Source organism: Bolinopsis microptera, chromosome 7 (genome assembly GCF_026151205.1).
Source record: "Bolinopsis microptera isolate Bmic1 chromosome 7, MBARI_Bmic_1.0, whole genome shotgun sequence".
Taxonomy (NCBI): Eukaryota; Metazoa; Ctenophora; class Tentaculata; order Lobata; family Bolinopsidae; genus Bolinopsis; species Bolinopsis microptera.
Window position 1 is genome coordinate 1,547,749 of NC_087078.1, and position 21,094 is coordinate 1,568,842.

Consider the following 21,094-nt stretch of genomic DNA (forward strand, 5'->3'; position numbering starts at 1 on the left):
ACTCATATTAGAGGCTATGTCACCATTGGCGCTATCATTAGAGATTAATCGAATCTCTTCAATTAATTAATAATAATACTTCATCCCCAGAAATAAAAGTTACTGAAACTGATAACGACTGGGAGGTCACGTGCTCTGAGGATAACTGGGTTTTCGTAAACAATGTGCGGTCTGTCGACGGTTAGTATTTTCCTTTTATTGTTGTCTCGTATTACTGTGACTGTCTATCAAAGAAACGCTATCAAAAATCTTACTGGACAGAATATTTTATCTGGCTTAATAATTAATAAGTTAATATATAAATTGCAACTGTTATAAAATGTAAGGTCCTTGAAGGTTTTACGTCCTTAAAATAAGCTCGTGGATGTACTCAAAATTGTAATCCTGTTCACTTTCAGGAGTGAATGTAACGGATGTGAACGTAAACAACAAAATAAAAGGAAGCTGTAAGACTGGCACTAACGTTCCGGATGTGTTTCACTATTTAGGAGCAGAAAGGGAGTTCTACTGCCAACGTGAGTGTGATTTTCATATTATATTTAACATGCTATACTATTTAGTTGCCCTTCTGTACGACTATTATACCTAGTTGTAGTAGTAGATTATCTCAAATATTTCACAAGAGTTGTGATGACTTGGCTTTGATTCAAGTACCTGATATCGAAGAATTGAAGGGCACTCTTATTACACAGAATTTTACAGTCTGACATACAATATGTTCTACAGTAATTTACAAATCTCTGCCAAAATTGGGGAATGAGTAACTAGAGTTAAGTCTATGATCTATCTATTTATAATATAAAGGAGAAGTTTAATTTCCGAGGAATTTTATATGTAGCAGTTAAAGAGGCTTCGCTTCTTAAAATTTTTTTGTTTTTGTATTCGTAAAATATTTGTTTTCAAACGCTCTGCCACAGAATGAACATTCTAGTTCCCGAAAATAATGAGAGCATCTCGACACCAACCTGGTCAACTATCTCTACGACAGAATCGGACGATGAGAGATATTTCAAGCTATCTTACAGAAACATCGCTCCAATCAACATTACCCTATGTGTCCTCATCATAGTCCTGAACGGACTGGTGGTTTCCCGCTACTATAAAAACCGCACAAAGATCACCTTTCTCCTCTTCTTCCTGATATCCATATCCGATATAATGACCGCCATAGGGAACTTTTTCTTTGCTGGAGGAGTCATCCTGTGGTCACGTGACCCCGAAAACTACGACAAGATGATGTGGTGGTTTTTTGTGGTCTACAGAGTCGCTGGTCTGCTTGGTTACTCCTGCTCCATCCTCCTCAATACTCTTCTTGCTGTTCTTCGGAGCATTAAAATCTACAACCCTTTCTACCGACCAAGTATGCTGGCTGTAGTGGTCGTTGGAGTTATGTATGCTGTGCTGCTGATCGCTTTTACAGTGTTTGACCTGTTCACAATGTCCCTCAACTCCTACTTCTCCAACTTTCTCAACCTGTGGTATTGTTTCTCTCCCTTCGAGGAAATGTACCCGTTTCCAGGTCAAACCATACCCTGGACCGTTTTCATAGGATATGGATTTAACAAAACTGTGAGCACAATGATCCAGTTCACCATCTTGTCGGTGATTTACATGATACCTGTGGTCCTCGTGATTATCAGTATCATGGTTCAAATCCATATCGGAGTCCAGCACTCCAGGTCCAGACCTCCAGACACTGCGATGCCCCTCAATGATTGGGCGCATGTTAACACCACTGTCTTCCTCCTGGCCTCAGTCTTCCTGATCTGCAACAGTGCCCTCACCTTTGCAGCTACCATGGTCTTCATCATCACCAAGTACTCAGATATAAATGATGTAACTTACAGGTCGATTGCAGATGTAATGATGGAGATTCAAGGTCCTGTAACAACGGTACTTCCTCTTTTTAATGCTGTGCTTACTCCGATGATAATTTTGCTGAGGAATAGGGAACTTCTAGGGGACATAATCGGCAGAATAAGGAGTTTGTGCACATTCAGGACATAGTCGGCAGAATAAGGAGTTTGTGCACCTTCAGGACATAGTCGGTAAAATAAGGAGCAATAGCATATGAACCGTTTAAAAGACACGAAAGACTCGAATTGAGTATATAAATTAATTGGCATTTTTGAGAATATCTGATAAGGGGTCGTGATCGTTCACATATTACCTAATCAGTCGAGGGTAGAGAGGGTTTCCAAATGATTACGCTAGTGTAATTTTGACACAATAGATATGTGTAAAACTAAAACTGATTACGGAGGGGGTACAAATTATCCAAAAAGTGATTACGTAATATGTGAACGATCCCTAAAAGTTATTTTTGAGGACGTTTAATTCTAATTAAATTTAGAAACTGTACATCATTTTATATAGCACATATCGTAATAAAGACGATAAATACAAAATGCACCTGTTTGACTTTGATGATATTGTGTTTTCAAATTTTCGAAAATAATTTAATTATTAATATTCTGAAGTTCAAGTTCAATCTTTAAATGTAAATTCTGTAATGTATGATTGTCAGTCTGAATTTACGAAATTTTTAATTCTTAATCACTTCAAACTTTTAAAACTTTTATAATTTCTTCATGCTTTGCAGTCTTAAACGATAAAAATGTTTATCAAATTACCCGCAATTGATAGAAAAAAGGGGCAAAGCGCACCTTTAAAAGGCACGTGTTTTAAAATTTCTGCAAGAAAAGTAACCTACGCAATAGTAAATGTACGTATGTCCGAATAAAGTAAGGCGAGATAAGCAATAAACATAAGCACAAAAACATGGACTAGCAATCTCATTTTGTACGCCCTGTGCCTACTGCAGTGCATGCTTTTGATTCATTATACTCAGTATTACAGATACATATACTGTGGCCTGGTCTGTATTTCTATGAGTATGATCAGAGTGCTTATAAAACCATAAAATTCGTATTAATTTCGAATTCGACGCTGAACACTAATCATGATTTATAATATCTCGGTCATGTGACAAAATTTTCGCCGTGAATACTGTAAATATATTCAATATTCATGTTACTGGCAAATAGAGACTACGATTTGTGCCTTATATCATATATTCAATGCTATAGGTAATAGCATTTATTCGTATCGATTGTTTTTATCATAAACATGTAATTTAAAGTTAATAAATACGACAATGATGAATGAGGAAGGTTCCAACTCCAAGAACATAAGTTATAAGATCACTGATCAACATGCAGCTCTATATCCGCTTTAGCTTTTAATACTATTTCGATTTGCTTAAAAGTAAAACTCTTACTCATTACTACAACATTTTGCAACCTATCACGAAATAAGGAAACCAGGTATTCACAAGAGTTTTATACCCAACATTGACCAGCGAACTGATAGCTACTTCAGAAGCAATGAAACTACGATCTTCTAGATAAAATGAGTGATAGAACTTTCAGCCGGAGCCATCATAAGTGACATAAAATAAAATCTAAAAGATAGTATGGTTAGTTTCTAAATCATAAATATAAACTGAAACTCTGAAAAGGAAACTGCTGTGAAATATGAAGCATCAATAAAAGTACCAAGTATTTTTTTTAAAACCAGGTATCCATATCATATTAGAACATCGTTTTTAAAGTTGCTGAGCTCTATCAGTATCAGAAACAATCGGAAATTTGTTTACTTTGAGTTTGACTCTTTGAGACACAATAACAGTGCAAACTATGTATCCAACAAAAAATGTTGATGCACACTGTCCAAATATTGAGTTAATTTTGATAATATCGGCAGCGACTGAACAGACCATAGTCATATACCCGTAATTTTACTAAGAATAAGATACATTATTCTATTTCTATTAAAGTGTAAATGGTATAAAAACATTTCAAAAATCTCTACTATATTAATATCAACATCAACATTTAACATTGCAGCTGGATGTAACCCATTGTACGGCGATGAGTGGGGGGTAACGTACCCTGAGGAAGTCTTCTCCAGAGAGAGCTGGTCCCCACCTGTCCGACCTGTTGCTAAAACTGTGTCCGTTCAGTGTGCTACTGGTTATGGCAGGGTGAGTTGTACGGCGTACAATGTACGCGTTTCTTGCAGTTTTGTTTAGATGTATCATGTATAGCTTACTTTTTAAACGTACGAATACGATGCGTCGATGTCTATGCCTAGTTCATGGTCTAGTTCATGGCCTAGTTCATGGTTCCAATTTCATGAAATTGAACCATGAAATAATAAAACAAATAATAAAACAAATATTTATTTTTACGGCACAATCAAACAATATCAATAATAAATAAATCAGGGGAGGTTTGAAGAGGTTTCAAGTGCCGAAGGCCACTGCTTATCTTTAGGATTTGAGAGTGACCTGTGCTTGAAACCCCCTCAACCATCCACTACGTCAATATACTTGTTATACAAATATAGAAAAATATAATAATATAAAATTACTTATTGGTTTAGTTTGGTGACATAGGAGAGCCCAGTTGAGTTTTAGTTTAGGTTTAGGTTTTTAAATTATAGTTTAAAAGGTTAGCCATGTTTCATGGCAGAGAGAGATATCATGTGTGCAGAGCCGTACCGGATTTAGAATTTGAGATATAATATAAAGTAGTTATGTAAAATCCGGATTGGAGTATTATTTATGAGTCGCATTGTTGTAATGTATTCTGGGTAAAATTATCTTTATCCCGGTTGTTGCGACAAGTAAAAATGCTCTTATTAGGGAAAGGAGATTACTCGACGTTTCAATGTAACTACATCGTATTCATGATCTAAAAACAAGTGTTAAAAATTCAAAACGTAAAAAACATATATCTGAGGCAAAATTTGTGTACGTTAATTTATTTTTAATCAATCAACTTTATCCAAAAATTCGATACAAAAAAGTCATAACAAAATTCATAACAAAACTAATTTATACGACGACAAACTTTTATAGTAAATACTGTACATTCCTAAAACTACTACTAAATATACTACACATGATACAGAAGCATGGAGTGCTACAACGGTGAACAGGTGCATGATGTGAAGTGTGTAGGTATGTATCTAGTGTGGAGTTAAAATGGCGGGAATCGTACTGACCAATGAGAAGTGTGAAACGTGGGAGCCTAATATGGTTTCATTGATGTTGTAAGGGTAGTGTGTTGAATAGGAGGCGGAAGTGTGCGTGTGTGAGATGTGGTCCCTGTACTCAGAAAGTAAACAAAACCTATAAATATCACTAAAAATCACTACATATGTGTAGACTTATACTTTACAGACGTATACAGACGTATACTTTACAGACAGGGGATTGTCTACACATATGTAGTGATTTTTAGTGATATTTATAGGTTTTGTTTACTTTCTGAGTACAGGGACCACATCTCACACACGCACACTTCCGCCTCCTATTCAACACACTACCCTTACAACATCAATGAAACCATATTAGGCTCCCACGTTTCACACTTCTCATTGGTCAGTACGATTCCCGCCATTTTAACTCCACACTAGATACATACCTACACACTTCACATCATGCACCTGTTCACCGTTGTAGCACTCCATGCTTCTGTATCATGTGTAGTATATTTAGTAGTAGTTTTAGGAATGTACAGTATTTACTATAAAAGTTTGTCGTCGTATAAATTAGTTTTGTTATGAATTTTGTTATGACTTTTTTGTATCGAATTTTTGGATAAAGTTGATTGATTAAAAATAAATTAACGTACACAAATTTTGCCTCAGATATATGTTTTTTACGTTTTGAATTTTTAACACTTGTTTTTAGATCATGAATACGATGTAGTTACATTGAAACGTCGAGTAATCTCCTTTCCCTAATAAGAGCATTTTTACTTGTCGCAACAACCGGGATAAAGATAATTTTACCCAGAATACATAAAGTAGTTACCATGTATTAGGGTCATCTCGATTTTGGAGGGATAGCAAGTGCTTTTTAAGGTTAGATTTAATAATACCTGACGAGGCTGACAAGTCTGAATTCTTGGAAGAACCCGGGATTATTATCCCATCTTTATTAGCATCACAAATTACGAATACATAGGGGCTGAGGTCATTCCAAATTTTCGTAGAGGTGTACAAAAAGTTCTGTTGGGAGATATCTAACCTCAGTAATGGGACAATCAGACGAAGTTTTTCATTTCTAGGACAGAACTTGAAAAGATCTTTAATCGACTGGGGGACATCAAATTTAAGAATTTTGAATAGTTCCATAAATGTATGGTACATGTGCAGATTCTCCAGGTTCATAATTTTCTGCTCAGTGAATAGCGGTTTAGTGTGTTCAAGACAGTAGTTCTTGCTAGCCATATGTTCGTTATAAGTTCTTGAACGTGCACAGGTTAAATAGTATTCTTTATGATCAAAATTGGGAATGTTACCAAATAGCAGTCTTATACATCGTTTTTGAATTGCAAAGATTTTATTCAGCTTATGTTTAGGGATACCACCCCAGCAACTTATACAATAGCTAAGATGTGACATAAAAAGAGCATTGTATAGTTTCAAATATTCAGATTTGGGAATGAATTTGCAAATTCTCTTAATCGATACAATACTGGAGTTCAGCTTTAAAGATAAATGATTAAGATGTGGTTCCCAGCTTAGCTGTTCGTCTATTATCACCCCAAGAAACTTTGTACATTGAACTTTTTCTAGCTTTTTGCCATCTATTAAAATCGTTAGATTCCTGTTAAAGGGCCGTGTTCTGGCACAGGTCTGTGTTGCTCTTGACAAACCTGGCTGAAAATGCATATAACAACTTTTCCCTGCATTTATATGTAACTTGTTAGACTCCATATAGTTACTGACCTGTTTCATTACATGATTAGCTTTTTCAAAAGCTTCCTGTGCTGAACTACCTATCACAAAAATATTTGTATCATCAGCAAACAGGACGAATTCAGTCAAGCTTGAGGAGCTCACAATATCATTTATATAAATCAGAAATAGTAGAGGTCCTAACACTGACCCCTGGGGTACACCATACTCAACTGAACACTTATCCGATTTTTCAGTTTGAAAAGAAGTTACTTGGCTACGGTTTGTTAGATAGCTAGCAAGAGTTTTTAGTGCAATACCTCTTACTCCATAGTGTTCAAGTTTATGCAGGAGTTTATCGTGCTCAATTGTGTCAAATGCTTTACTTAGATCAATAAATATTCCAATTACATGATTTTTCTGTTCAATCTCATTAAGTATTTTATTGACAGAATAGTTTACGGCATGAGATGTTGAGTGTTGTTTTCTAAAACCAAATTGTCGATCATAAATCACGTAGGCCTACAGGGCTTAGTAGGCACTTCATCGAGTAAAACAGAATATTCGAGGAGTACAAGTCTAGAGCCAAATCTAACGTTGAGAATTCTCAACTTGAGAGTATCAATGTTGTTGAGAACACTCAACATTTCAACCTTTTCGAGCTTATATCTATTCGATTCCTAACTCATCTGGGATGTATAACTTTTTTCAGTAATCCTAGTTATCCTGGTAAATCCAGTTGTCCTGAAAATCCAGTTATCCTGGTAATTCCTTTTAGAGTCCTTTGATTTTATCAATCAGTTATCCTGTGAATTTTTTCCTTTTTCAATATATCAAAGCTATCGTTCTATCGTTTGCTACCGTTATCATTCTTGTATTCTGTAGTCTGTACTGGTTACTGTTATATCCTGACCAAATCCAATTCTGTTGTTCGTATCACTATCATCTAAAATCCTGATAAAACGTTATTCGTCCTGTGTTTTAGATTCAGGGGATCAGCCTTGGATGTTGAGAATACTCAACTAAAAGTGTTGAAAATGTTGAAAACATTCAACTGAGTGGACCTTTTCACAGAGACCTTATATTCCACAACAGCCATGCATTCTCCAAATCTTATTACATCTGTTTTTACATCAATCCAGTGCTTCTAATTTACCAAGGTTTAAAGTTTTTTATACAGAATACAATATAGAATCAAGTCGAGTTGGTTGTACACAGGTACATCACAATTAATGAAATATTTAAAATAAAAAGATCGTTAGTTCGTCGACTGTTAGTTGATCACTTCAAGTGGAACCCTGAACGACTTATTGAAAAGTATTACGAGAGTCAGGACAACTGTGAGGAATTGTTCAGAGAGGCTGGTCTCGTGTACGTTCCTGAGTGCACTGACACATACCGTAGACAGGTAGATTATTAATTTACTACATACTACAGATACTCAATGGTGCTACTCCGATATAAACCTTGTGCATAAAAGTTAGACAGCTTTTAGCAATGAGATTAGGAAGAGCCAAAATTCCTATTTTGTTGAAGATGGATTTTGTGTGAGATGGTAGTTTACGTTTTTCTTTGTCGTAAAAATAGTTATGATATTCTGAATCAGTGGCGTGAATAGCTTTCTTTTGAGCAGAGAATAAAGGCTGAATGGAATTTAAAGATTTAGTACCCCAAACAGTAGCGCAGTAATACAGGTAAAATTGAATTAAGCTATTGTACAGCATTTTTTTAGCTTTATTCGGAATGGAACTTTTAAGTTTCATCATTACCCCTGCATTTCTGGATATTTTAGTCTTTAACTGTTTAATGTGCTGGCTCCAGCTGAGTTTTGAGTCAACAATGACACCTAAAAATCGTTCATGTTCACTTTTCACTAGTCGCTGTCCTTCTATGACTATACTAATATTTATATCCTCTGGTAATCTGTTAGTGAATAATCATGTAATAATATCATGTATTTAGTTTTTGTGCCGTTGTTTTTAACACATGTCTGTACAGTATTTAAAACTCTGTTTGCACGCATGTTCAGTTCAGTGTACGTGTCGGCAGAAACGATGATGTTTGCATCATCAGCGAAGAAAATATAATGGGCTATATCGCTTACATTTGCAAGGTCGTTTATGTAGATAATGAACAATATAGGACCAAAAATGGATCCTTGCGGAACTCCATGTTCCAGTCCTATTTTTTCTGAACTGCAACCGTTGACGTAAACATACTGTTTCCGGTTAGTTAGATAAGACTCGAACCAGGATAAGCTGAGGCCTCTTACACCATAGTGCTCCAGCTTATGTAGCAGTATCTCACTGTCTACTAGGTCAAACGCCTTGGAAAAGTCAAGAAACAGTAGTGGATGGTTGAGGGGGTTTCAAGCACAGGTCACTCTCAAATCCTAAAGATAAGCAGTGGCCTTCGGCACTTCAAATCTCTTCAAACCTCCCCTTATTTATTTTTTATTGATATTGTTTGATTGTGCCGTAAAAATAAATATTTGTTTTATTAAATATTTGTTTTATTAATTTGATAAGTAGAAGTAACAAGTTACATAACGAGACAATTATAATAAATTTGTTACACTGTTAGTGGTTAGGTATAATAAAAGTTCTTAAAAAAGTTACTGCTGCATGAAACAAAAAAAGAGTCCAGAATATTTTATGGGATTCAAGCCATTTCATAGCTTCGTCTAAAATATGAAATGAAATGAAAAGATAAAATCAGTAGTATAGTAATATCATCTACTACAGTACAAACATGAGGCAATTTATTATTTATCCCGATGTTTATTCACAAAATATTTAAATCCCTAGTTAATACATTAATCTGGATCAGTTAATAAATTGTATTTTAAAGTTTGAAGTGTCAGTGATATCTTACTTCAACAGAATCTTTAAGCTTATCAAGTAGACTACACATGCGATGATAATCCTCAAGTATCGAACCTTTTTCAGGAAACATTATTACTGTGCACTTAACTCGTGCTCGTGACATTGTAAGATATAAAAGCTCTAAATCAATTGAAAAGTTTGGAAATCCGTCCGGCTGTTTATCAATTGTATAATTTAATAACTGTTGCAGTGCTATAACTACTGGCCATTCTTTTGAATATGTTGACTGCACATAGCATGGTGTAATATCTTTTGAAAATAATATCCCATCCACAATGGTTTTAACTAATTTTGCTACGTCATTAACCTCAATATTATTATTGTAAAGAATACCAACATCATTACTATCTATCATATCATCAAAACATAATTCATTAAATTCTTTGTCAAGAATAGAATATATAAGTTCTTCGTTGAAATTTTGCAGAACATGCACGATAGTTTTTGGGCCATGTATGTAGTGCCCGGGGGCTTGTAAAGTGGCAAAATCGTTTCTAAATGTTGATACATAGTGTCCCGATTCAATGATATGTTCTCGAATTACTGACAATGTTCTCGACAAATCAGAGGTGTTTCTCAAGTTCTTTGATAGACTTACTAGCTGTGTAGATGATAATCCGTCGTTAAAAAATCCAGCTAGTCTAGAGTCGTGTCTGAACCTTTCATCCTCATCAACAATATAATGTGGGCTTTGTAGCGTGTCACATGAGATCCAAACGTGACAAGAACATGACAGTTCGAACAATGCTTTAAATATCTCATACTTTTTATTGATGTCTTTTTTTACTTTATCCCACCTGAACACTCCTTGAATATCGTCGAAAAACACGTGAATTCCTTTTCCTTGAAATAAACGTATTATGTTTTTTAGCGATGTATTATCGATGCCTTCGATATGCTTAGTTTCAGTATTAAAATCCCTAATCATCATTATGACAACTTGATTGTCATTAAGATAGCCTCTTATTCTACGATAGCTTTCATCAGCAGGTTTACCAACCATTTCTCTCTCAAAAATAGAATAGTGCTTAACACCTGCTTTTTCTAGCGGCTTATGTAGATACTCTGGGAATGTCATGGCGTCACCAATGTTATGCGTTTCACATAATAACAAAATTTTGTTGTCTTCACTTGACAATGCTAGTTGTAGTATCTTAGCTAGTAGTACAACAGTTTTACCAGCTCCAGCGGGTCCATTGATCCACAAAAACTTCTCATTTGAATTTATCAAATCGTACTGTTGTTTAGTCAAGTTGTCTATTCCTAAAAAGTCCTTGACGATCTTGGGTGATGGAATAACGCCAGGATTATTGCTCCTGAAGGTAAATCTTCCTGAACGCAGTTGTTCGTTAAGGGGGGGGTCAATGGGTATTTTTTTGTGAAACTTGATTTCGAGATAGTAGTTGACCAACAAACTAGGACCAGTGACCGAACTTTTGAGGGGGTCCCGGACCCCAACCGCCAAACGGTGCGCGCAGGGCAGCCACGCCCATATTTGGTCCAAATTAGGCCCAATTTAGCCAAATACCCTGAACATGCCCAAAACCCAGGTTTATGGTGCTCTACTTGTAGCTAGTGGTCTCCTGAACTCGTATATGAAATTTCATCAAGATTGGACAAAAAATGACTGAGTTATGAGCCAAAAACCATATGCCCATATTTGGGCATACGCACCAAATTTGGTAGATTTCGTCCCATAAATTGGTCAAATATCAATATTTTTGGATGAGACTTACTTTATATGAAAGGTAAGCCTAAACTACATATTCTCTGTAAGTTATAGCTTTATATCTGTTTAAATGTGGATACTAAGGCGAAAAAACCACAAAAAATGAACTAAATTGCCCATATCTCGGTTCGCGATATTCGCGGAATTGATCTCACCAAAATTGTAACAACTCAATCAGTTTTCAAAATTTTTGCATGAAATTTTTGAAATCGACTCGAAATCGCATTTCGACCTTATTTTAAGAACGGATTTTTGATTTAGGCCTCAAAAAAAATTTGGCGGCCAAATTCTGAATTTCTGTAATATAATTTTGGAATTTGGCCGCCAAATTTTTTTTGAGGCCTAAATCAAAAATCCGTTCTTAAAATAAGGTCGAAATGCGATTTCGAGTCGATTCCAAAAATTTCATGCAAAAATTTTGAAAACTGATTGAGTTGTTACAATTTTGGTGAGATCAATTCCGCGAATTCCGCGAATATCGCGAACTAAACCGAGATATGGGCAATTTAGTTCATTTTTTGTGGTTTTTTCGCCTTAGTATCCACATTTAAACAGATATAAAGCTATAAATTACAGAGAATATGTAGTTTAGGCTTACCTTTCATATAAAGTAAGTTTTATTCAAAAATATTGATATTTGACCAATTTATGGGACGAAATCTACCAAATTTGGTGCGTATGCCCAAATATGGGCATATGGTTTTTGGCTCATAACTCAGTCATTTTTTGTCCAATCTTGATGAAATTTCATATACGAGTTCAGGAGACCACTAGCTACAAGTAGAGCACCATAAACCTGGGTTTGGGGCATGTACAGGGTATTTGGCTAAATTGGGCCTAATTTGGACCAAATATGGGCGTGGCTGCCCTGCGCGCACCGTTTGGCGGTTGGGGTCCGGGACCCCCTCAAAAGTTCGGTCACTGGTCCTAGTTTGTTGGTCAACTGCTATCTCGAAATCAAGTTTCACAAAAAAATACCCATTGGCCCCCCCCCCCTTAATGTTTACCATACACTTACCCAAACTACATTTGGACTTATCGCAAATGGTCTTATCTGTACACCATATAACTAATAATAAGTTCCTAACATCTTCATGTTTGGTGCGAAACTCAGGATGCAAAGGCTCATCCAAGACAAGATCACTTACATTGTCTTTCCACCAATCACTAAAATCTTCTAAATCTTCTTTGAAAATTATTGACGAAAGTTTATCCCTGCTTATCGGAAATTCTTTCTTGGATGCTTTTTCAAAGTTGGGATAAACAGTAAACTGGAGAACTGTTAACCGTTTACAAAATCTCTTTACAAATTCTACCATCTTGTTCCTCTGGTCCATTGCTTTCTGGAAAGTTTTGGCTAATGCTTGCGACTGCTGATTATTGTTACACCCAGGGTCTGATTGATTCCCGATATGACCCATATTCTTCACTTCAATAATTACAAAGCAGTTTGGTGCTATCACTACGAAGTCACACTCGCCTTCTCGGTTAGTTGCTCTCTTCTTACACTCTGTACATTTTCCTTTAACATGGGTTTAATCTCCCAGATAATATTGGAAATGAGTATATTCAAAACTATGAAGAACAATAAAATCTTCACCACTCAGTTTCTCTAAAGCTCTGTATACAATAACCTCAGCCTCATAGTTGAGTTGCTGATTTGTATCATTTTCAAAACTACATCCGGGCTGATCTTCAGGGTAAAGGTCTACATATTTTTGTTGAGGAGCTCTGGGTAACATGATGGGATGTTTGTCTCCAGTTGAACAGTAGGTTTCAAATATCTCATTCCCATTCCGCAGGTATTTCTCGTACTGTGTTTCATTCCTGGTCATAGCAATCTTCACTGTAGTGCAAATGTTAAGTACTTTAGTCCAAATTAACCTTGTCAGCTAAACAAATGTAAAATAATACCGAGGTTCTGATGCTAGGAGTTATCGCCCATCAAGTATCAGTACATAGAGTTTTGAGCCGAAACTATTTTTATAAAGATGGAACCTGGTTGTGAAAGGGGTCCTGGATTTGCCACTTGCCAAGCTCTGTATCTGTCTTAGTAGAAAACCAGCGGTCACCACTTATTGAGGTGACAACCAGCCCCCCTTAATGACAGGTACAGAAAGTGGAATTTAATGTGCAGAGTGAGAAAGACACGTACAAATAAAAAGACAACTTTTAAAATGTCTTAATTAACATAATATATCTTAATAACTAGACGATAAAGTTATCACTATCTTAACAACGTAAGATATTGAAATCGTCACATAGCGACTTGTATCGCTAGGTAGCTGACATTGACGCACATATATCGCTATATGTTGCTGTTACACTATCGCAGTACAAGTACAACCACACGAAGAAATATACCTCATGAAACACAGAGAGCACAAAGAGAAATGACAGAAAAGTTACACTCACTTATTATAACACGGCTCATCTCCAGGTATTACATAATTCACATTCCAGAAAAACAGAACTACTCTTCTTAGATTATGGTACTTGAATGTGCGTGTGCAGTGTACGCTCGTGAGTCGTGCGTTCAAGCTAACGAGATTTTACGACATAAATATATGTGGAACCGACTGGTCTGGGGTTTGGGCGACCGGACCGGAAACTTAACTCTAGAAACCGAAATCCGAATTGAGATTAATTTTAAATCATTTTATGTAAAATTAAAGGTGCTAAGAGAAAAAGAAGGACACATACATATAAAAACGTTAACTTAATTACAATGAAGTTATAACTAACTTTACAACGTAAGATAATCATATAACACGAAGAAATATAATATAGAGAAATTTCAAAAAAGTTACACTCAATAATTGTAACTCGGATTGGCTCCGCCGTTTAGCCCTTTCCTTATTCCTTACATCTATTACTATCTTACTAAACAACTCCTATTTTGTATTTTAGTATCGTGATCCCCTCTCCTGCAATCTCTCGCCTGCCTGTATCAACTGATTAATCACGTGGGCCACCTCCTGTTTTCCCTTTCTTTATGATATGCTAGCCCATATATTACACGCTTTAGAAATTATCATTACAGGACGACATGAACCTCAAAACTTTGATCATAACATTAACACGAGAAAATATGGACAGAACTGAACAAGAGCAACAACCACACTCAAAGACTGAGGAATCAGGAGGACTCTATATCCCAGGAACCAACTATTTAGCTATCATCGCTCAATAATCGGATTGGGATCAACCCTACATTGTACATACAATTTGATTTTCCGACTTTAAAGCTGACCTAAGCACTAAGAAACCAGGGAATTAAATTTACCTTCCCAACATTAAATCGTTGATTTTATATCATATTCCTTTTTTTCCAAAACATTCCAGTACATTGTGCAGAAAGTTGGAGATTAAAAATTTTGGAAGCACGTAGGGATTTATACCTGATATCGACCGTATATACTAAAAATACTCTAGCACAACTGTAACCGCAGTTTTACAGAACTCCAAATATACTTAATGAACACACTTGCAGGTACCACCCGTTTTCACACTCAAAATGAGTTTTGTCAGTTTCCGATACGAGATTGGGACGGCAAAACAATTACAAACAAACAAACACTAACAGGCCTACAGGGCACTGTGTATTGCCAATGGCAATTGCTGTACTTCATGTAGAATTCACTGGGTCGGATACAATTATATTTATCATTATATCTCAGCTTTAACTTTTCTAGTCTCTTCAACGCAATTTATTTCCACATCTCTTAATCTTCTGTCGTCTTATTCGACTCGCAAGGTCAAAATGTTTTGTTAAAAATTAGAAGGCAGTTATGAAACACCTTGCCTCACATTGTAGCCCCGCCGCGCACGAGTATCTGGTATCGTGACGTATCGACATCGTTGATCGTGGTTTTCGCCCCGATACACTAAATGAAATGACGATGAGGGTCACGCGGACGTGAGACAAGAAACACCAGAAACTTTCATTTTGAACAGTGTCAAGTGTAGTAAATGTAATATAATATTTTGGTAAACTTGGTAGTATAGGTACTGTCATTATGTCTATGAGTATAAAGTTCCTAAAGACCAGCTTGGTTGTCAAGAGACTTTTTAAATTAGTGATAATACACTGGCACTTTTTCTAAAAGTAAAAGGGTCTCCGCCGGCAAGGCGGCACATGGCATGGCAGTTAAAACCTACTCGAATCGACTTATTTTAAATTCCGAACAGTGACGGACCCGCAGGAACAAAAATGATTTCTGACGAACTTTATGATTATAAGTTTAGGTTTCGAACTGATTTGTAATTGTTGGGTTATATTTACTAATTCAATAACGACAATTCTTATTTTTGGTCAATGGTGATCTTAATTTTTTTAAACATAAACGATAAATAAAAAATACAACATTATGAATTACGGTTTATGATTCGAATTCAGAATTGCACACTTGCAAAATTTCAATTTATGGTATTAAAAGGCATCTACAGTCAATCATCACAATCACATTACATTCACAATATCATTATCCTCCGACTACCATTTAGGAAAAGTGATGTAATGTTTGGCATCGAAAGCATCAGGTTCGTAGTGGAGATCGATTGGAAGGGTGCCGTTTGTTTTGCACGAGTTCATGAAACCAGTCCAACGCACTGTCCATTTGTTCCTTGGATTGATGTCCGGATGGTAGATCAGGAACTTGAACTTGTCGTTTTCAATCTTGGTCGGTAAGGACATGATGTATTGGTTATCGGAATTGGAACCATTATTGGCATCAATCGAGTTACCACCGTAATAATCACCCTCACTCTCATAATCGTTATCAGATCTACGCCTAGAAGTCGAGGAGGTCGTGTCAAAGAAGAGTTCAGGGATCTTCAGGTAGGGATGTTCGGCCCAACTCGGCCACTTGCAGGTCTCCATGTCCACCTCAACGTACCTGAAGTAGTAAACCTGGTTTGTACTCTGGTCGAAAGGGTTCCACACTTTAGTGTTCTCATTGTAAGGGTAGGAGGACACAGAGCCCACACAAAACTTGTAGCAGCCCCGGTACTCAACTCTGCCTGAAGTTATCGTCACCGCCCCGTCCTCAACCTTTATCACCATCGGTTCTTTAGGTAGAATTGGAGCTCTATTGTCTTCTAGTTCGACATGGTTTATTTTGATAGCATCAGAACTCGCCACCGCCGTGGAAATCAGTAGACATAGAGCTATCATCAAGAATCTGAGAGGCAGCTGCATTTTTGTAGGTTAAGAACGGAACTAAACTCACAAAAAGGAAAATGTGATCTAATTTACTTGTGAAATTTAGATAACATACGCAGCTAGCCACATAATTACATTTATAAGTTATCGTGAATACAGTAACACGACCCTATCTTTTGGCACTGGGGTATTAGGATTGGTTTCCTTGGAATACTGAAGTAGTGAAGTATACGAAACACACAATTACTGATTTTAAAATGTTAATAACACAACAAGCTCTAAATAAAGTTTAATTTATTCTCACAGAAAATTGGAGATAAGGGTGCGACGGAGACATCTTGCAGTAGTTCTAAAGGCTGGACGGTCACCAACGATAATCTTATCAGTTGCACTCGTGAGTGGAGTTTTTTATGTTAAACTGCACTGCGCGGTCACCGCCCAATGTCCATGTCCGATATGGCTGATAGTGATCACTGATAGTGATACGTGGTTAAGAATGAGAAGCTGACACGATGTGCTTTGGACAGACGATTTCTCTGCTTTCAATTTAATGTCATGATTGATTTTCAGACATTCATCTACAAGTTAAACTTTAAAAGAATTTTGAAGCTCAAAAGTTTCTTAGTCAAAGTAATAGATTTTTCATAAAGTCGACCTTTATTTTCTTCAAGAATATTTTCAAATTAGTTTTCATTTGTAGATGAAGGGTAAATCTTGAGCAATCAGATCATTTAATTCAAAAACGAGTTCCTTCGTAGCTCACATTAGCGAGACAGATAGACTAATGGTAACAAACCCACCAGGTGGCTGCAACGACATAACCACTACGGTACAACACGCAGAAACGACAGCCACACCTGCCGTTACCAATGGTAACCCACCATTCTCTACTGGAGACATAGTTCCTTTCAACTGCAAATCTGGTCAGTACACTCCGAGTAAAGTCCCTACTTTACAGCACTTCAAATTCACACCTTATTTAATAGAAGTCAGTTTCCCTAAACTGAACTCCCGCAGGTTACGTTCTGGTTGGTTACGCTACAGTTACATGCGACAGTATGGGATCGTGGAACTCTCCCTTGCCTCAATGCGTGGTGGTGTCCTCCACACAGTCCCTCTACCCTACATCAGTCATCTTCCTCAACGTCGCAGTCCTTGCACTGTCCTTCTTTTTATCATGAAGTTCAATAATAAGTTCATGATTTTGCAAGGAGACTGGAAGAAATGGAAACTATATATATTTTCACGAAAACCTTTTTTGTGTCCATTCAAAGCGTTTTGCTTAAATTCTGCCGGAGATTTTTCAAAGGACTCGTTATCCAAACGAAGATGGAAGAAACTTTTAATAGAGTGGACTAACGATTTCGAAGCGGATTACTTTGGATAATCTTGTGCTCTTTAGTGTTTAATTTTATTCTAGTTTCTACGGGACTCTCGAAACATACACTATTAAAAATGTAACTTATTTCAAACATTTAGAAAGCTCTTGATACTTGAAAGCTGCTCGTTTCATTTACATTACCTCAGGGCTAAGTACTGAAGATACTCATGTTCCAAATGCACTTAATGGCCTGAAATTGTTCACCGAATGAAGCACTAAATCGACGTAGCGTATCACAGCTATTGCACTACGTCGCGTCGATCCGTGCGTGTAGCGGGAAAAGACTACCATCAGCATGCTTTTTACCCCGCGCAGGACCGAATCCTTGCAAAGTCTATGTTTTCACCACTTATTGCACTGCGCGTCTCATGTATGTTGAGATATGTGCCGGACGACAGGTTCACTAAGATTCAACAACGCAGTGTTTTCGGTTTCTTTAAACACAATAGAATAAATAACTTTATACAATAATATACATCGATTATCTATACACAAATAAATGTTTCTGAAAGCGTTTCTGAAAATCTGAAAATAAAACTTGGTTGTGACCCCGTCGAAAATAAACTGCGCAGCAGTCTGTTCAGGTAAATATCTGAATAAGTTGCAATAACGAGTCTTTGAGTAGCAGTTTTGAATTAAAGTGAGATAAGAAGAGATTCCTGCTACCTTATCACATCGCCATTTTCCAACTCCCGTACCGCTTCCCATTCACTGTTCAACTCAGATGCAACCTGGATAAATATTGGCAAGAGTTCAATAAACTTAAATACAGTTATAAACTCTCTAATTGGCGAAATTGTTATTACATAATTGTGTAGTTAATCAGTTAATTTATCAATAAAATTACCTCAGTGAACAATCTTTCCCAGTACCATGGCTTATCACTCTCCTTCACACTGCTCTCTGCGTTCAAATACTGAAAATAGGAAAATAGGAAAACCGTTACCACTACTAATAATATCACTACTACTACAACTACTAATAGTTCGGAACTAATTCCTAATTACCCTCTCCCACTGTCCCGCATCAGAATTCGCAGTTCCTCTTATAGTTCCTTTTAGTAGAGTTATCGAATCTCAAGCACAATTAATCTCAGGAGTATTAAGCGATAATTCTCGATAAATCTAATAGAGTGATAACTCACTCAATACCTTGACTTTTAACACCATAGCAAATGTGAAACTAAGTAGTTCACGAAATAGGGGATTGAAAATAAAAACTGTATTTTAAATCAACAGATCAACTTACCCTGGTAAGACACTTCAGATCTATCTTGCTATCAAGCATCATGAGTGCTGAGTGTTTGTTGAGTTCCTGGTCCAACTCCCGGATAGTAGCAACTCTGTTGACTTGAACATTTGGCGCTTCAGCAACCTGAGTGACAATACTGTTAAATACGCATTAAATAAAGATATGGTGTCAGTAAATAACTTAAGTGATCACTATTATATAATAATCTTGGCGAAATCACCATTACATGAATCATTAAATCGATAAATCTTTGATGGTTGGTATAATAAATGGCAGGTGCAGCGAAGGCCATTAATTCATGACATAATATGACAATATGTTTTAAGGGGTGTCTTGACAAGTGCCAAATATCCACAGTCAACAACATAACCCCACATAATATATAATAGGTACCGTGGCTCAAGCATGCAAAATATTATATTTCAAAGCCATACCAGACACCTTCGATCATAAAAGGGACCGATTAAATTGATTTTTGATGGTATTTTGGAAGCCCTCGCTCTGTGTTGAATGTTGATGTACATACATGACCAAAATGACGAACTGGCATCTTAAAAGCTCTTCTATATTTGATGCACCGGTTTAACTTAAAATTGTTGCTAATTAAATATATTATACGTAGCGTTATGAGTAAACGAGTTGATAGTTGAATTTTATGTCACCATGGTGACATGTTCATTATTCATCCACATTCCACATAGTTGTCATAAAATTAATTGAATCAATATTAATCTGTACTTTGCTTAATCTTAGAACTTACACGGGTCACGAACTAGAAAACATGCCACTTTTGGTGGATATGAAAATAAGATGGGTTCGGGACTGGGGAAGTCAACGCTATTTAATTAAGCGACCGATTTTAGAACGAAATGCCGAAAAATCGTGTAGGAATTTTGAATTCTCACTATTGAAAACCCGACGGCCAATAAAAATTCTTGACGGGTCATTATAACGACAACAACAACAACAACATTAGTATACTATAATAATCTATACCAAGAATAGTAATAGAAACATCACCTGAAAGCTGAGGTCCTCCTCCGCCATCTCTTCCAACACTGGAATGGTAGGAATTTCAGATATTTCCTCCCCGGGACTCTGAGTATTAAACCTGGGATCCTCCATGCTGACAGCAGTGTTTTCACCCCAGCCCCCCTGTTTGGGCATGGGACGAGGAGGGGACAGTTCGTCTGTGGAGGAGGGGCTCAACATCATCGTGGAATCTGAGGAAGGAGGACATTTTAAAACAAATTAAAGCTTTTAAGAGAAGGGCAGTGGAGGGTCAGCGGCTCAGCGCAGTGGAGGGTCAGCGGCTCAGCGCAGTGGAGGGTCAGCGCCCTTTTTAATCGACCGTTTTTTATAGACTGAACAATTCTACGCAGGGTATATTTTAGCCGGCAACGGTTGGGCGTTGTCAAATTGTAAATGTTCTATAGGATGAATTGCTCTCTAAGTATAAAAAGGTAGATCATTTCGTCAAAAAAAGCGATCTTTCCCCCCAGAATTGGATCAATTACTCACTAAGTCGTATTTAATGTCAATAATACTGCCCAGGCCATTAAGCACCTACCGGGGCCGACTAGTAGTAGCATGAAAATCATAAAATACCCGACATATATCCAGACTTAAACAGCAAGCAGAAACATAGTTAAAAGCCTAATAAAAGGTACAGTAAAATAACTTTGCAGAATAAAATGCCACGTAGATATTCCCTTTGCCAGCTAAATTGTCCGGAACGCACCAGTAGCAGCAGCTCCAGGAGCAGGAATTTCAGAGTCTTCATTGGGAGAGGTACTCTGTACGGCACGACGCCCCGCTTGTGGCCGATCCTTCTTGTCTGGTGACGTAGTGAAGATATCAGACATTACGTCGCTTTTCTTGGAGGCACGCTATAAGTTACAATAAGATAAGTTACAATAAGATAAGTTACT

General features: G+C 36.8%; 2 protein-coding genes across 2 annotated transcripts; both read right to left on the bottom strand.

Moving 5' to 3' along the window:
• Window positions 1-730: 730 nt before the first annotated feature.
• Window positions 731-6,879, bottom strand: LOC134818103 (uncharacterized). Its single transcript, XM_063827519.1, has 3 exons — window positions 5,885-6,879; window positions 3,601-3,616; window positions 731-787 (listed from the first exon to the last, which is right to left on the bottom strand). The coding sequence occupies exons 1-3, from the start codon at window positions 6,811-6,813 to the stop codon at window positions 731-733; spliced, it is 1,002 nt and encodes a 333-aa protein (XP_063683589.1). The 5' UTR covers window positions 6,814-6,879.
• An 11,461-nt stretch (window positions 6,880-18,340) lies between these two features.
• Window positions 18,341-21,048, bottom strand: LOC134818895 (intraflagellar transport protein 43 homolog A-like). Its single transcript, XM_063828605.1, has 5 exons — window positions 20,905-21,048; window positions 20,184-20,386; window positions 19,161-19,286; window positions 18,760-18,828; window positions 18,341-18,643 (listed from the first exon to the last, which is right to left on the bottom strand). The coding sequence occupies exons 1-5, from the start codon at window positions 21,026-21,028 to the stop codon at window positions 18,575-18,577; spliced, it is 591 nt and encodes a 196-aa protein (XP_063684675.1). The 5' UTR covers window positions 21,029-21,048; the 3' UTR covers window positions 18,341-18,574.
• Window positions 21,049-21,094: the final 46 nt, after the last annotated feature.

Excerpts from the sequence above, each read along its gene's own strand:
- LOC134818103 (XM_063827519.1), bottom strand. The coding sequence starts at position 6,813 with ATGAAACAGGTCAGTAACTATATGGAGTCTAACAAGTTACATATAAAT.
- LOC134818895 (XM_063828605.1), bottom strand. The coding sequence starts at position 21,028 with ATGTCTGATATCTTCACTACGTCACCAGACAAGAAGGATCGGCCACAA. Across the intron at positions 18,829-19,160 it reads ATCTGAAGTGTCTTACCAGG|TATTTGAACGCAGAGAGCAG; the intron begins GTAAGTTGATCT and ends TCCTATTTTCAG. Across the intron at positions 18,644-18,759 it reads GGGAAAGATTGTTCACTGAG|GTTGCATCTGAGTTGAACAG; the intron begins GTAATTTTATTG and ends ATATTTATCCAG.